At 49.3% G+C, this 16,582-nt stretch overlaps 1 protein-coding gene across 1 annotated transcript in view; it reads left to right on the forward strand.

The window, feature by feature from the left end:
• ash1l (ash1 (absent, small, or homeotic)-like (Drosophila)) overlaps window positions 1-16,582 on the forward strand; it is a 412,201-nt gene that overhangs the window by 207,879 nt on the left and 187,740 nt on the right. The window contains 1 exon segment of the mRNA XM_072490632.1: window positions 11,361-11,455. Coding sequence (XP_072346733.1) covers window positions 11,361-11,455 — 95 coding nt within the window.

Raw genomic sequence — 16,582 nt, forward strand, 5'->3', positions numbered from 1 at the left:
AGCACAGCTTACCAATACTTGGCGGCCGAGTTGAAATGTCAGTCCAGGCAGAGGTTTAAAAATCCAGACAGGTCTCAAAAGTGACCAGCCCAACAAAATTCTTCTTTGCAGCATCCTGGCGTTTAGACCAGGAACGTCTGGCCTGCAGCTCCTCGAGCTCGGGCAGTCTGTCCCATTCAACTTGGTGCCATTTGTACCAAAATTCACGGGTGACTCTCAGCGTTTGGAGAAAACTGATCTTGGCACTGTTGCTTCATTGACGGCTAAATCCCACATTAAGGCACAATCTGAGATGTCAAAAGGAACACTAACTTCAACGTTACTGGTGTCCCCTCCCCCCACCCCGAGGGTCTGGCTCCTTTAAGGAGAATTGTGGGAGTCCCTCCACGGCCCAGGTATCTTTTGAAATCCAGCGTCTGAAAAGCTCAAAGGCGGATGACCGTTTATCTTGAGGGAATTAGGTGTTTAATTGATCTTTCAGTGGGTGAGAGCTTGTGGGCATTTCAATTATCACGCCAAGTGTGAACGTGTTGGCCACGAGCGAGGGTAAATATTAAGTTGCTGTACCTTTTTTTTTTTTTTCCTCCCCCCCACCCCCCACCCCACCCACCCCACCCCACCCACCATGGCGGTAGCTCCCCCGGGTTGTCTTCGGAAACAGCCGCCCCGTCGAAGACTGCCGGGAAGACGGTTTCGACAGATTCCGTGACTCCGCATCCGCCACCACCCATCCCGAGGGGAAAGAAAGCCCCTCGACCGCCAAAGAAAAAATACCAGAAAGCAGGACTGTACTCTGACGTCTACAAGGTTCCCGAGTGAGTAGAATTGTGAGAAGTATTACTATCGTCGTCTGCAGCATTGTAAAAAATGTTTTCTTTTTCAGCTGCGTTGTCTTTAATAACTAAATCCCAGATTCTCCGTGATCGGTTTTTATGTGGTAACACAGGAGAATCCTCGGGAATGTGAATGACATACAAACAGATTGGAATGCACACGAGATCCTTCAGCTGATTGATTGATCGGCCGAGGGAGTGTACACGGTAGACAAAAGAATAATCGACAGAGTACACTGACAGTGGTGCATCAACAAATAGTGATTGTTTGCAGTGCGGAACAAGGGCCAAACGAGCAGCATAGGGCGTGGTGAATAGTGTTCTTACAGGGAACAGATCAGTCCGAGGGGGAGTCGTTGAGGAGTCTGGTAGCTGTGGGGAAGAAGCTGTTCCTATGTCTGGGTGTGCGGGTCTTCAGACTTCTGTACCTTCTGCCTGATGGAAGGGTCTGGAAGAAGGCAATGCCTGGGTGGGGGGGGGGGGGGGGTCTCTGATAATGCTGTCTGCCTTCCTGAGGCAGCGGGAGGTGTAGACAGAATCAATGGGAGGATGGGAAGCTTGTGTGATGCGCTGGGCTGAGTTCACCACAGTTTGCAGTTTCTGCCGATCTTGGGCCGAGCAGTTGCCGTACCAGCTGTGATGCAGCCGGATAGGATGCTCTCTATCGCACATCTGTAGAAGTTTGTGAGAGTCGATGCAGATATGCCAAACTTCTTTAGCTTCCGTAGGAAGTCGACACGTTTTTGGGCTTTCTTGAATGTTGCATCAACGTGGGAACAGGCGCGGCTGAAGAGGGCCTGTCGTCTTTTCGCTGCTTGTTCCCCTGCCTTTTGAGGAAAGCAGTGATTTCCCCAGCCTGCTGGAGGAGCTCCTCGTGGAGAACTGTGTATTGAAACCAAATACCATTCTGCCCTGGCAAGCGATGAAGTGCTATTAAGCTGCGTGCAGATTGTTTATTTTGCATGTCGGACGTATTATGCTTCCCTTCGTTTTCCACCAGCTCCGTCCCAGGGGCGAGATCAAACTTGGAAGTAAAAGTCGCAGATTGTTTTCTGTTGCTGCCGCTGGTTCCTTTTCAGAAACAAGTGCCAGCGGCTTTGTTGCCACACCTTAATCCTATTGGGAGGAGTTTTTCAGGGCTTGTGTGAAATGTGATTTTAGGTTAAAGATGGCCCGTTATCAGGCGGGCTGAGCTGGAGTCGACGTGAGATGCAGCGTACGTCACCTCCGTCCCACCGACTGAAGGCCCAGTAGAATCCAACTTGGGTGATTTGCAGAATGTGAACATGCAAGGGGCCCCCACCAAATCCTTGCTGCTTTAAGCAATGCTTTTGCTTGCTCGCATTCAAAGCATCGTCTGGCATCTTTGAATTTGTCTATATATGTGTTTCTGGAACAGACCTCTTCATTCACCTGAGGAAGGAGCTGCGCTCCGAAAGCTAGTGATTCGAAACAAACCTGTTGGACTTTAACCTGGTGTAAGACTTCTTACTGTGCTCACCCCAGTCCAACGCCGGCATCTCCACATCATTGCTGCTTTAAAGCTGCAATATGTTCGCCTTCAGTAAAGGAAAGGGTAAAAGGCCAATTTGTCACCAAATTCAAGCGACAAAATGTATGCCCTTGGTGTATTTTCCAGCCGCCCCCTGTCTCTGGCCACCCTGCCCACATGTGGAGCGAGGCAGGAATCAAGGACCGGCCCCTCCTTATTTTTGTCTGCAGAATTGTTGATGACCACAGCCGCTCTCTTTTTCCCCCAACGTTTGAAATGGGATTCCAGCGTGGTTTAAATGGGCAGCCCGGCAGGTTTGATGCAACCTGGCATCAGTCGGTGCTGTTCAGTGAAGGGGTTGGACTCGCCACCAGGGGATGCCGTTGCTTTTATTCTGGGTAGGGTGACAACACTCGTGGCGGGTCACGCTCGTGGCGGGTCACGCTCGTGGCGGGTCACGCTCGTGGCGGGTCACGCTCGTGGCGGGTCACGCTCGTGGCGGGTCACGCTCGTGGCGGGTCACGCTCGTGGCGGGTCACACTTGTGATGGGTCACACTGTGCACCAGCATTCTTAATTCTCAACAGGGGATTTCAACAAGTCCTCGAGAATGTTTGACAGTAAAGCTGCAAACCACAGGGTGACCACAATTAGTGTCGCCCTTCCCAGAATGCCTTCGTATAGAAGTAAGGCCCGCCCCCCATGGCTGTATGAGTAGGAGCACTTTGTTTAATTGGAAAAATCACTATCGAGCAGCTCTGCTTCCAAGGCAAAGACTTTTCTTTATGATAAAGAACATAATAATCTTTATTATTGTCACAAGTAGGCTTACATTAACACTTCAATGACGTTACTGTGAAAAGCCCCTAGTCGCCACATTCCGGCGCCTGTTCGGGTACACAGAGGGAGAATTCAGAATGTCCAATTCACTCAACAAGTCTTTCGGGACTTGTGGGAGGAAACCGGAGCACCCGGAGGAAACCCCCGCAGACACGGGGAGAACATGCAGACTCCACACAGACAGTGACCCAAGCCGGGAATCGAACCCGGGACCCTGGCACTGCGCTACCAGGCCGCTTGCGTGTTACAAATGTATCACCATCCTCTCGGATCCCACAAAACCTGAGATATGGTAAACCCTTGGAAACCCGGTCACCGGTGTCTAGGCAAGTGCGGCAGCCGTTCAAGGTCTCTGAAGCATTGGTGACCCGTCGCCGAAAGCGGGTGCTGGCTGAAGGAAGGTGAAGGCCCCAACATTGTGACAACTCCCTCAGGGAGGCTTCTGTGACAAAGCCGTACTTACTCAGTGGCGACGGGCATTGAGCAGAGATTCTGTTGCCGGTTTTGGAGTGGTGTTTGACCCGGCAGCCCTGTGGCTTGCTGGCGAGAGCATTTCCTGCTGAAACAAGCTGACAATTTTAACACCTTTAGATTCAGCTTTCTTCTGTTGCTGTCGTAGCTTTTTGATCCCTGCACCTGCCATTGGGGAGTTCAAGTGAAGAGGTGCAAGTGGTGTGGGTCTGGCCCCAGATGTCTTTCATTTTCATTACAAATGCTGGAATATATTACTTACTGGTTTAGCATCATCTAGTGACAACTGATTGCACTGACCAATGATTTTATTTCAGACCTGATATTCAGGTTGTGTGGAGTCGATGCTTTCTGTTCTATCGCATGGGCCCTGATCCTTGCTTTAGTTGCAGCTACGGAAGAATCATTCTGGTTTCAGTGGGTCACAGCTATCATAAGGGTAGCACAGTGGTTAGCACAATTGCTTCACAGCTCCAGGGTTCCAGGTTCGATTCCGGCTTGGGTCACTGTCTGTGCGGAGTCTGCACATCCTCCCCGTGTGTGCGTGGGTTTCCTCCGGGAGCTCCGGTTTCCTCCCACAGTCCAAAGATGTGCAGGTTAGGTGGATTGACCATGCTAAATTGCCCTTAGCGTCCAAAATTGCCCTTAGTGTTGGGTGGGGTTACTGGGCTATGGGGATAGGGTGGAGGTGTGGACCTAGGGTGCTCTTTCCAAGAGCCGGTGCAGACTCGATGGGCCGAATGGCCTCCTGCACTGTAAATTCTATGATAAGCGTTGAGTACTTCAAATTCAGAAGCTTTTCTCCCCTTAATCTTTGCTCAGTTTAGAAAAATTGCTCTTTGCTCTTGTACCACTGTTAAAATCCTTGGGAAGTTGCTGCAATGTTCGGTTGCTCTGTTTCACACACAGGAGGTTCCAGGTCATAGACACAGCTGTGTTTGGCTGGGGAGGGGGGGGTGGATAGGTAATGCTGAGCGAGTGGGTATTGATCACCAGGCTGAATAAAAACCTAAGACAGGTGAAGCTATGACTTGTGAGTCATCGAGTGACCAGATAAAGGAATGGCTACAGGTTATCCCTTTTCTGGGAGAAGGTATTAAGACAACAGACAAACTGAGTGTAAGCGGTTGGAGGAGTGAGCTGAAGGCTCAGAGAGCATCTGTGTGTTTTATTTGGAAAGCGTGTGAGATCACATGTCATGCCACTTCTGGTCTAAGTTAATGAATTGTCATTGAGGGTCGGGTAGATTGGTGTGAATGCTTTAAAGTGGTCAAACACACACAGACCAGTAGACTACCTCTCCTGGCAAAGTGGTTGTTTCTTTAAAGGCATTCCCATCTGGTTTGTCGATTGTGTGCAGCATCTACAACATGTCAGTGTGCACATCAACGTAGTGTTATGGGCCAGGGTTTAGAGAACTCCAAAGTGTATCATGGAGTTCACCTGACCCACAACTTTTACTAGATTGTGGGATGGGGAGCACACGGGCCTACTCTGCAGGTGTGATGCAACAGAGATCCACAGTACTTTTAAATTTAAACAATGTTTATTTATGAAACCAGTTAACACTTTATAAACCCACAGTAAACATCTCAACAACCAGCAACACCAATAATCCCCACAGATATCATAGTTTATAAGTAACCCTTTATAACTTTCCTAACAACATCCATATGTTAAACCCTTTTTACAGAAAGACAGCAGGTTTAAATTCTCTACAGAAACAGGTATTACTTTGAAATCTTCAAATGATCTGGAGACAGTCCTTAGTTTGCAGAGAGAGATCCTTATACAGCTGCTTGCTTTGCCTGCAGCTACCCAGCTCTCAAAACGAAACTAAACCAACACTGTAGCTGCCTGCTCAAAAACGAAAGTGAAAGACAGCCAGCCCAGCTCCACCCACACTCTGACATCACTGCAGCTATTTGATAAACACCCAGTTCTTAAAGGTACTCTCACATGACCAATAGAGAGACAGAACTAGCTAACTAACAGGAAATCGAGTCCAGGTAAATGGGCCATTTTCAGTTTGGCAAACTGTAACCCGTGGTCAGGTTACAGAGCACAAAAAAGGCCCTTCGACCCATCCCGTCTGCGCCGGTCAAAAACAACCACCAAACCATTCTAATCCCATTTTCCAGTGCTCGGCCCATATCCCTGTCTGCCCTGGGATCGCAACTGCACATCTAAATACTTCTTGAGTATTATGAGGGTCTCTGCCTCCACCACCCTTTCAGGCAGCGAGTTCCAAGGCTGAGGGCAGTGGAGGCCATCGCCCGTCCCTTCGCAACGGCCTAGGGGGAGACCTGGGGCCTCGAGCTGTTTCCAGTCGAGAGATATCAGGACGAATTTGTTGATGATAAAAATTTATGAGAGCAGGTTGTGAGGAGGGCAAAGAGTTTACAGGGACGTTAGGTGAGTGGGCACAGATTTGGGAGGTGAGCGAAAATGTGCGACTATTGATTTTGACAGGAAGAAAGGAAAAACAGCATATTATTTAAATACAGAGAGACTTGCACAGTGCTGCAGGACCAGGGGATCGAGTACAGGAGTCACGTTCATACAGACACAACAAATGATTAGGCAAATGGACTGTTGTCCTTTATTGCAAGGGAGGCAGCATTGTGGGCAGCACACTAGCATAGTGGTTAGCACTGTGGCTTCACAGCTCCAGGGTCCCAGGTTCGATTCCCAGGCTTGGGTCACTGTCTGTGCGGAGTCTGCACGTTCTCCCCGTGTCTGCGTTTTCCTCCGGGCCCTCCGGTTTCCTCCCACAAGTCCCGAAAGACGTGCTTGTTGGGTGAATTGGACATTCTGAATTCTCCCTCTGTACCCGAACAGGTGCCAGAGTGTGGCGGCTAGCAGATTTTCACAGTAGCTTCATTGCAGTGTTAATGTAAGCCTACTCGTGACAATCAAGATCATATTAAAAAAAAGATGGAGTCTAAAAGCCGGCCAGCTTTGCTACATCTGTACATGCTCTTGGTGAAGCCGCAGCTAGATGACTGAGTGCAGTTTTGACCTCCTTGTTGAAGGAGGGCTATACTGGCATTGGGTGCAGTTCAAAGAAGGTACACTAGGCCGCTTCCTGGCATGAAGGGATTGCCTAGTGAGGAAACGGTGAGCAGGTTGGGCCGATATGCACTGCAGTTTAGAATAATGAGAGGTGATCTTAATTGAAACACCTAACGTTGTGAGGGGGCTTGTCCGGAGATGAATGCTGGGAGGATGTTTTCCCTGGTGGGGGAAATCCAGAACGTGGGCACAGTATTAAAAAAACTCACAAGGCATCTCCCATTTTACAGCTGCAATGAGGTGGGACATCTTATCTCAAGGGGGTTGTAGTCGTTGGCCTTCTCTGCTCCTGCGAGCAGTGGAGGCTGTGTTGTTAAATAGGCTAAGTTTAAAAACGCCAAGTTTGACAGGTTTTTGATTTTCAAGGCAGTGTAGGGTGAGGCGCAGACAAAGTGGAGTTGAGGTTGCGATAAGATCATCCGTGGCCTTGTTTTTTTAAAATAAATTTAGAGTACCCAATTCATTTTTTCCAATTAAGGGGAAATTTAGCGTGGCCAATCCACCCACCCTGCACATCTTTGGGTTGTGGGAGCGAAACCCACGCAGACACGGGGAGAATGTGCAAACTCCACACGGACAGTGACCCAGAGCTGGGATCGAACCCGGGACCTCGGCACAGTGAGGCAGCAGTGCTATCCTCTGCGCCACCGTGCTGCCCTTTCCGTGGCCTTGTTGAAGGGCAGAGTAGGCTTGAGGAGCTGAAGGGCTGGCTCCTCCCAACTTCTTGTGTCCTTGTGCAACCCTTTGCAGCTTTGTGCATCATTTGAAAAAATTCATCGGGAATGGTTTTTTTTTGTGTGTAGATTTAAATCTTTCAGTTAAAGTTTGTTGTCGCCTTCTAACTGCATTTGCAGTCCGCAGCCTCTCCTCGCATTGAGGCCCTCCCAGCCGCTCACCCGCCTCGGAGTTGCACGTGTGAGTAATGGTTCGCCTCGATTAAGGAGCCTGGGTGAGAAGACCTCCCACAGTGGCTGAGAGTGCTCTTCATACAGGGGGGCTCTGCGGCCCCCCTCTAGTTAGGGTTTGGGATGGTTCCGGGCAATGTGAAGTTAGCTAATTATTAGAATATTTGGCAGCCAAGCTGAAGCAATTTTCCGTATTGCCAGCACGAGACCTGAGCTCTATTTGTTGAATAAAGGCAACACTGCCACATTATTATTGGTGAGTTGATGTGGCACTGGCATATTGCATGGAATTGAAGCCTGCTGACAAGAGGATGGACGTGCCGGAAGTAAAACAGAGCTCCAGCAATGGGAAAACAGAGAGGGGAGGAATCATTTACTGAAGCATTGCCCATTGTGGCTGCGTTGTTTGTCTCTATAGGTTTAAGGATGCTCGAAGCTGTGGATTTTCTTCCTTCAGGATAACGCAGTCGAAGATTTGACCTATCTGCTGACGGTCAAGACTGTTGAAAAATACAAGCTGAGGGAATGACCTAATGGCAGCCTTTAAAATCCTGAGGCGTTTTCATAGAGTGGATCCAGAGAGAATGTTCCCTCTTGTGGGGAATAGCATAGCTGGAGGCGGTCAGTATTGGATAGTCGTCAAGAGACCTACTCGGGAGCTGGGCAGAAACCTCCTTCACCCAGACAGTGGCGAGAAGGTAACACTCGCTTCCACAGAGGCTGGTTGAAGCGAATAATAGAGATGCATTTGAGGGGAAGCTGGACAACGCACGAGGGAGGAGGGAATCGATGGTTGTGATGGCAAATTTAAATGAGAAAGATGTGGGGAGGCTTGAGTGGAGCATAAATTCCACATGGACTGGGTGGATTGAATGATGTGTTACTATGTCTAAAGTCCGATGCAAGTCAAACCCCCAGTATTACGATGCCAGACCAGACCCCAACAGTTGCTAGGATACGGGCGAGAAACCCCAATATTTTGTTTAATTTGTAAGACTGCGAGGAAAGGATAATTCACTTCAGGAGTGACTCCACGCACAGATTATCATGGAATTTACAGTGCAGAAGGAGGCCATTCGGCAAATCGTGTCTGTACCGGCCCTTGGAAAGAGCACCCTACCCAAGCTCACACCTCCAACCTATCCCCATAACCCAGTAACCCCACCCCACCTTTATAGACACTTGGGGCAATTTAGCACGGCCAATCCACCTAACCTGCACATCTTTGGACTGTGGGAGGAAACCGGAGCACCTGGAGGAAACCCACGCAGTCACAGGGAGGACGTGCAGACTCCACACAGACAGTGACCCAGGCCGGGGATGGAACCCGGGACCCTGGAGCTGTGAATCAACTGTGCTAACCACTGTGCTGTTGTGCAGCCCCAAAGGGGTATGGTAGATTGAAACAAACTTTATTACTAACACAGTATTACTAACTAAGCTTTCAATTACCAATTAATGCTTAACAATACAATGAAACAATAACTCTTAACTGCTAACTTTATCTCCACTCAACCCAACACCCATCTCTGGTCAGAAACCACTTGTAAATACAGTTAGCGGACTCAGGAATACTTGGTGTAAAGAGGTGTCTTGGATCAGGATCCAGCTTGCAGATGTTTGCCTGTCTCAATTTACTGTTTGAACCGCCAGCCTTTGAAATTTTTCCGATCCTGTTCACAGGCAAATCTTCAACTCACTGCCTTGAAATCACATACTGATCTGCCCACAAGTCAACTCCTTAAATGACTATCTCCAAAAACTGCTATTCTGTCCACAGACAGATCGAACCTCACTGGAGTGAGAGAACAGCTTCTTGCCTGTTCACCTCCAGGTCTCTAAAACTATACTTCAGTACTGAAAAACTCAACACCTGACTACGTCAACCCCTGGCTCCTCCCATCAACTACATCACCTTACCAAAAAAAACACACTCTCTCTAATTATCTACTCCCCATGGAGCCCTTTTTCAAAAAACAAAACCCCCATTAGCCCATCTTTTACGATGCTTTAATTGCACCATTTGTGGCCACAAAACCTGGCTGCCTTGCAAACCAGGATTTTCCAAAACACGCTGTACCTGTCCTGGGAGTGTTTGATGGGGACAGTGTAGAGGGAGCTTTACTCAGTATCTAACCCCGTGCTGTACCTGTCCTGGGAGTGTTTAATGGGGACAGTGTCGAGGGAGTTTTACTCTGTATCTAACCCCGTGCTGTACCTGTCCTGGGAGTGTTTGATGGGGACAGTGTAGAGGGAGCTTTACTCAGTATCTAACCCCGTGCTGTACCTGTCCTGGGAGTGTTTGATGGAGACAGTGTAGAGGGAGCTTTACTCTGTATCTAACCCCGTGCTGTACCTGTCCTGGGAGTGTTTGATGGGGACAGTGTAGAGGGAGCTTTACTCTGTATCTAACCCCGTGCTGTACCTGTCCTGGGAGTGTTTGATGGGGACAGTGTAGAGGGAGCTTTACTCTGTATCTAACCCCGTGCTGTACCTGTCCTGGGAGTGTTTGATGGGGACAGTGTAGAGGGAGCTTTACTCTGTATCTAACCCCGTGCTGTACCTGTCCTGGGAGTGTTTGATGGGGACAGTGTAGAGGGAGCTTTACTCTGTATCTAACCCCGTGCTGTACCTGTCCTGGGAGTGTTTGATGGGGACAGTGTAGAGGGAGCTTTACTCTGTATCTAACCCCGTGCTGTACCTGTCCTGGGAGTGTTTGATGGGGACAGTGTAGAGGGAGCTTTACTCTGTATCTAACCCCGTGCTGTACCTGTCCTGGGAGTGTTTGATGGGGACAGTGTAGAGGAAGCTTTACTCTGTATCTAACCCCGTGCTGTACCTGTCCTGGGAATGTTTGATGGGGACAGTGTAGAGGGAGCTTTACTCTGTATCTAACCCCGTGCTGTCCCTGTCCTGGGAGTGTTTGATGGGGACAGTGTAGAGGGAGCTTTACTCTGTATCTAACCCCGTGCTGTACCTGTCCTGGGAGTGTTTGATGGGGACAGTGTAGAGGGAGCTTTACTCTGTATCTAACCCCGTGCTGTACCTGTCCTGGGAGTGTTTGGTGGGGACGGTGTAGAGGGAGCTTTACTCTGTATCTAACCCCGTGCTGTACCTGTCCTGGGAGTGTTTGATGGGGACAGTGTAGAGGGAGCTTTACTCTGTATCTAACACGTGCTGTACCTGCCCTGGGAGTGTTTGATGAGGACAGTGTGTGCATGACTGGGAATTTTCCCCCCTCAAAGATTTGTAACCTTTTGGCTGTGTGTGAAGTAGATCCCGTGTGGTGCAGAGGAGCTGATGAATAAAACGTAAACCTGGGGCCTGGAGCTGCTCCCCAGATGCATCCTGTCTTTGCTGATTATTGGGAAAAGATTACCAGGATATTGATTTGTGCGTTTTATAATATGCACCGGCAATGGAATAGATAAGGAACTAGATTTCAAGCTGATTCCCTCTTATATTAGCGGGAATATGTTGGTGAGACCACGGGGGATAAAGGAGCCCCTGAACACACTCGTGCTCAAGTAGCGTCAACACTCCAGTCCCTTGTGTTATTGGAGCGTGTGGCGTTGCACCACCATGTGGACACACTGCATTCAGAAAGCTGTACCAAATACTTGTTTACACAGCGAGGCCGAATGTCAGAAGGATGCGGTTGCTGTGGTTGTAATGTTGTGATTGTTGCCCGGTGAAAACTTCCTGTTTGTTCCTCATGTTAACCGGTCGTGTTTTTTCTTCTTAGTCCAAAGAGCCGCCTGATTCTGGTGAAGAAGGAGAAGCTGGAGTACATTCCTGGGGAACATGACTATGGGCTCTTCCCGGCTCCTATCCACGTCGGTGAGTCTTGCGGCGTGCCGTCGTTACTGGATTGGTTCTGTTTACGTGGGGATGTAGCGAACGTCTCTGTGGGGGCAGATTGACACCACTGTGGTTCAGAGTGAGAGTGGGCCGACAGTGCTCTGTCTATGACTGCTCTTAATGGACTGAGATAGGTGGTCAGCTTGTGTTATGTATCAGTGCTTTTACACCTTAAAAATCGTGGCCTTTGCCTGACACCCATCTCTCCCGCAGTCGGTCACAACGGGAAGTACAGAAATGTCTGCATCACTGGGTTCTGACAGAATAACCACTTCCTGTGTGCGAGGGGCTCCATTTATGCATCCCTGAGGATTCACGCACCCACGCCTGGCTTGTTCCATTCTTTTAATGGGGCGGCACAGAGGCTAGCACTGCCGCCCCACAGCGGCAAGGATCCAGCCTTGGGTGTGGAGTTTGCACCCTTCCCTGTGTCTGCGTGGGTTTCCTCCGGGCGCTCCGGTTTCTTCCCACAGTCCGAAGATGTGCAGGTCAGGTGGATTGGCCGAGATCAATGCGCGGGGTTACTGGGCCAGGGCGGGGGTTACTGGGCCGGGGCGGGGGTTACTGGGCCGGGGCGGGGGTTACTGGGCCGGGGCGGGGGTTACTGGGCCGGGGCGGGGTTACTGGGCCGGGGCGGGGGTTACTGGGCCGGGGCGGGGGTTACTGGGCCGGGGCGGGGGTTACTGGGCCGGGGCGGGGGTTACTGGGCCGGGGCGGGGGTTACTGGGCCGGGGCGGGGGTTACTGGGCCGGGGCGGGGGTTACTGGGCCGGGGCGGGGGTTACTGGGCCGGGGCGGGGGTTACTGGGCCGGGGCGGGGGTTACTGGGCCGGGGCGGGGGTTACTGGGCCGGGGCGGGGGTTACTGGGCCGGGGCGGGGTTACTGGGCCGGGGCGGGGTTACTGGGCCGGGGCGGGGGTTACTGGGCCGGGGCGGGGGTTACTGGGCCGGGGCGGGGGTTACTGGGCCGGGGCGGGGGTTACTGGGCCGGGGCGGGGGAGTGGGCCATGGCGGGCTGCTCTGTTGCAGGGTCGGTGCAAACCCAATGGGCATCATGGCCTCATTCTGCACTGTAGTGATCCTACGCGTTTAGGGATGTCCCAATCTTTGGGGTTTGATGGTTACGAGTGTTTCTATAACACTGAATTCTTACAGGCCTCATAATCTTTTTCTTGATCATTCGTCTCTTTGATCACTGAGTTATTGGCACTAGATTGCAAACCGGACACTTGGTGAAGCAGGAGTAGGCCATTCAACCCATTGAGCCTGCTCCACCATTCAATAAGTTCATGGCCTCAACTGTACATTTCCACCTTCCCTCAGTGCCCTTTGACTTAGCCAAGAATCCCATCTGCCTCTGACGTAGAAACTTTCCAATGCCCCCACCATCTACTCTCTGGAAAGGAGACTCCACAGACGAATGATCCATTGAGAGAATAAATTTCTCGTCTCCACCTTAAATGCGAGATCCCCTATTTCTAAACTGTGTCTCCCAGAAGGGGAAACGCCTCTCGGCATCCACCCTGTCAAGTCCCCTCAGCATCTTTCTATGTTTCCGTAAGATCACCTCTCCATCTCCAAAACTCCCATGGACATGGGCTCAACCCTTCCCATAAAATAACTCAATCCCGGGACTCAATCAAATAAACCTTCCCTGAACTGCCGGGAATGTAATTTTTTGACCAAAAAGAAAATGCTGGAAAATCTCAACAGGTCTGGCAGCATCTGTAGGGAGAGAAAAGAGCTGACGTTTCGAGTCCAGATGACCTTTGTCAACGCTCCCTACAGATGCTGCCAGACCAGTTAATGTTCAGTGTACGGCAGCGGTCCTTTACTTTCTTAAAAGCAAGCTTATCCCATTAAAAAAAATTCACCTGAGGAAGGAGCAGCGCTCCGAAAGCTAGTGTTCGAAACAAACCTGTTGGAGTTTAACCTGGTGATGTCAGACTTCTCACTGTGCTCACCCCAGTCCAACGCCGGCATCTCCACATCATAAAAAAAATAACCTCCGTGGTTACGGTCACATTTCGGGATCTCAAGCCAGAAGTTGTCATTACTAGCAAAGAGTTCCCTTGCCAGATTTTCCAGCATTTTCTCTTTGGTTTCAGATTCCAGTATCCGCTGTTATTTATTGTTTTCTTTTTTAAAAATAAATTTATAGAGTACCGAATTATTTTAAGGGGGCAATTTAGCGTGGCCAATCCACCTAACCTGCACATCTTTGCGTTGTGGGTCTGAAATCCACGCAAACTCAGGGACAATGTGCAAACTCCACACGGACAGTGACCCAGGGCCGGGATTCGAACCTGGGACCTCGGCGCCGTAGCCCCGGTGCTAACCACTGCGCCACGTCCCGCCCATTTGCTTTTTTTTTTAATGTAATTTTTTTCCTTTCTGAAAACCGAGACCAACCCTGTGCCCCCTATTCCAGGCGTGGACTCACCAATGCCTTTTTTGAGAAGTGTAGCAAAGCATTCCCCTTGCAATAAATGGCAACAACCCATTTGCCTTGCTGTGCCTGCAGACTCGCGTTCGGTGATTCATGTACCGGGACTCTCAGATGCCTCTGCACATCAAGAGTTGTGCAGTCGCTCTATTGAAGTAATTTGCTGCTTCTCTATTCTTCCTGCCAGAGCGGGCAAGCTCGCATTTCCCCACATTGTATTCCCTCTGCCCGATGTTTGCCCGCTCAACCTATCCGTAATCCTTTTGCAGATTCTCTTCGTCCTGTTCAAAACTTTTCTCTGTGCCATCTGCAAATTTATCAACCAGACGTTTGGTCTCATCACCCCACATAGTTGAGGCCCCAGCACTGTTCCCTGTGACACTCCAATGTTTACTTTGTGCCAACCCAAACATGACCTATTCATGCTTCACTGTTTCCTGTTAGATAACCGGCCCTTTATCCATCCTGACACATTATTCACTCCACCATGAGCTCTGGTGTTGTATAGTAACCCTTAATGTGGCACCTTTGTCGGTGCCTTCTGGAAATCTCAGCACACCACATCCACAGGTCCCCCTTTTTCCATGTTGCTTATTACTCCCTGGATTGTACATGCAGCACACAAACAAGCCTCACACACACACAGCTGCCAACTTTGGACATTCAAGCACTGGCCAATAACCAAATTCTATAACCCCGGGGCTGGTTTAGCACAGTGGGCTAAACAGCTGCAGAACAAGGCCAGCAGCGCGGGTTCAATTCCCGTACCGGCCTCCCCGAGCAGGCGCCGGAATGTGGCAGCTGGGGGCTTTTCACAGTAACTTCATTTGAAGCCTACTTGTGACGATAAGCGATTTAATATTATTATTAAATAGCCCCGCCATAACGAGCACAATTCTCCAGCCCTTTCCTCCGGTTTCCCACCGTTTTCTCGTCCACTGTTTGTTTATTGTTTTCATCGAGTTCGTTTCTGAAGCGCAATCCTGCTGCCTCTGTTTGACGTCCCTGACGATTACATTGCTGGTCAGCGAGGAGTGTCGTAAGACTTGTAAACGTGCACGAAGTACACGCCCAGGCCTCACTTTAACATCCAGAGCAAAGGGATTTTGAGCAACAGGAATAAGCTATTATGTCGAATAAGTTTTGACAGATCTATTGACCTTGACACTGTACTCATTCAATGTCATCTCTCCAGCAATGAACCCAGTTATTGTGTTCAGGTCAAAGCTTTTACTGGACATTTATTTTGTTTCCTTTTACCTTTTTTGTGTGGAAAAGATTCTGCCTGATTTGTCAACGTCTTGACTGTTAATTTGCCCTGTCAAGCTCTTTGTCAGGATGAACAAGTTAGCTGCACCAAATGTGGCACTTCCCTTCATAATATAGACTTGGGCAATCAAATTGGCAAGAGCGGTCTCTGGAAGGTGTTTGTCAAACGTTTTTTGTGACACTTTCTTGGAGCAATATGTTGTGAAACCAACTAGGGATAAAGTTATCTTCAAAGAACAAAGAAACGTACAGCACAGGAACAGGCCCTTCGGCCCTCCAAGCCTGCACCGACCATGCTGCCCGTCTAAACTAAAATCTTCTACACTTCCGGGGTCCTATTCATGTATTTGTCACGATGCCCTTTAAACGTCACTATCATCCCTGCTTCCACCACCACCTCCGGTAGCGAGTTCCAGGCACTCACTACCCTCTGTGTAAAAAAAAAAAACTTACCTCATACATCTCTAAACCTTGCCCCTCGCACCTTAACCCTATGCCCCCTAGTAATTGACCCCTCTACCCTGGGGAAAAGCCTCTGACTATCCACTCTGTCTATGCCCCTCATAATTTTGTAGACCTCTATCAGGTCGCCCCTCAACCTCCGTCGTTCCAGTGAGAGCAAACCGAGTTTATTCAACCGCTCCTCATAGCTAATGCCCTCCATGCCAGGCAACATCCTGGTAAATCTCTTCTGCACCCTTTCTAAAGCCTCTACATCCTTCTGGTAGTGTGACAACCAGAAGTGAACACTATTCTCCACGATATCTTTGATCTAGTATTGTGGAATGAAGCAGGTTTAATTAGTAACGGTATGGGAAAACAATCCTCGGGGAACACTGATCATAACACCATTCAGTTCCATGTTAAGTTTGAAAGTGATGCATTCCAATCGAAAACAAAAATCTTAAACTTGGGGTGCGAGGGAGTGACTGGCAAAGGTTCAATCGACTAAAATGAATGGAAGGAAATGAACAATGGGAAAAGCTTCAAAGAAACTATTCAAATTCTTCATCAAAAATACATACCACTTGTCATGTGAGAGTACCTTTAAGAAATGGGTGTTTATAAATGGGTATGTATATAAATATCTGTAGTGAGAGTACCTTTTAAGAAATGGGTGTTTATAAATGGGTATGTATATAAATATCTGTAGTGAGAGTACCTTTAAGAAATGGGTGTTTACTACTGCAGTGATGTCAGAGAGTGGGTGGAGCTGGGTTGCCTCTCCGCTTTTTACTTTTGTTTTAGGCTGTTTGCTGCAGGGTGTGTTTTAGTTTCGTTTTCAGTGTTGGAGCTGAAGCCAGACAGAGCAGGTGTACTGTTGATCTCTCTGCCATCAAAAGACTATCTCTTGATCATTTGGTGAATTGAGAATTATAAATGTTCTCAGTA

The sequence above is a fragment of the Scyliorhinus torazame genome, chromosome 26 (genome assembly GCF_047496885.1).
Source record: "Scyliorhinus torazame isolate Kashiwa2021f chromosome 26, sScyTor2.1, whole genome shotgun sequence".
Lineage (NCBI taxonomy): Eukaryota > Metazoa > Chordata > Chondrichthyes > Carcharhiniformes > Scyliorhinidae > Scyliorhinus > Scyliorhinus torazame.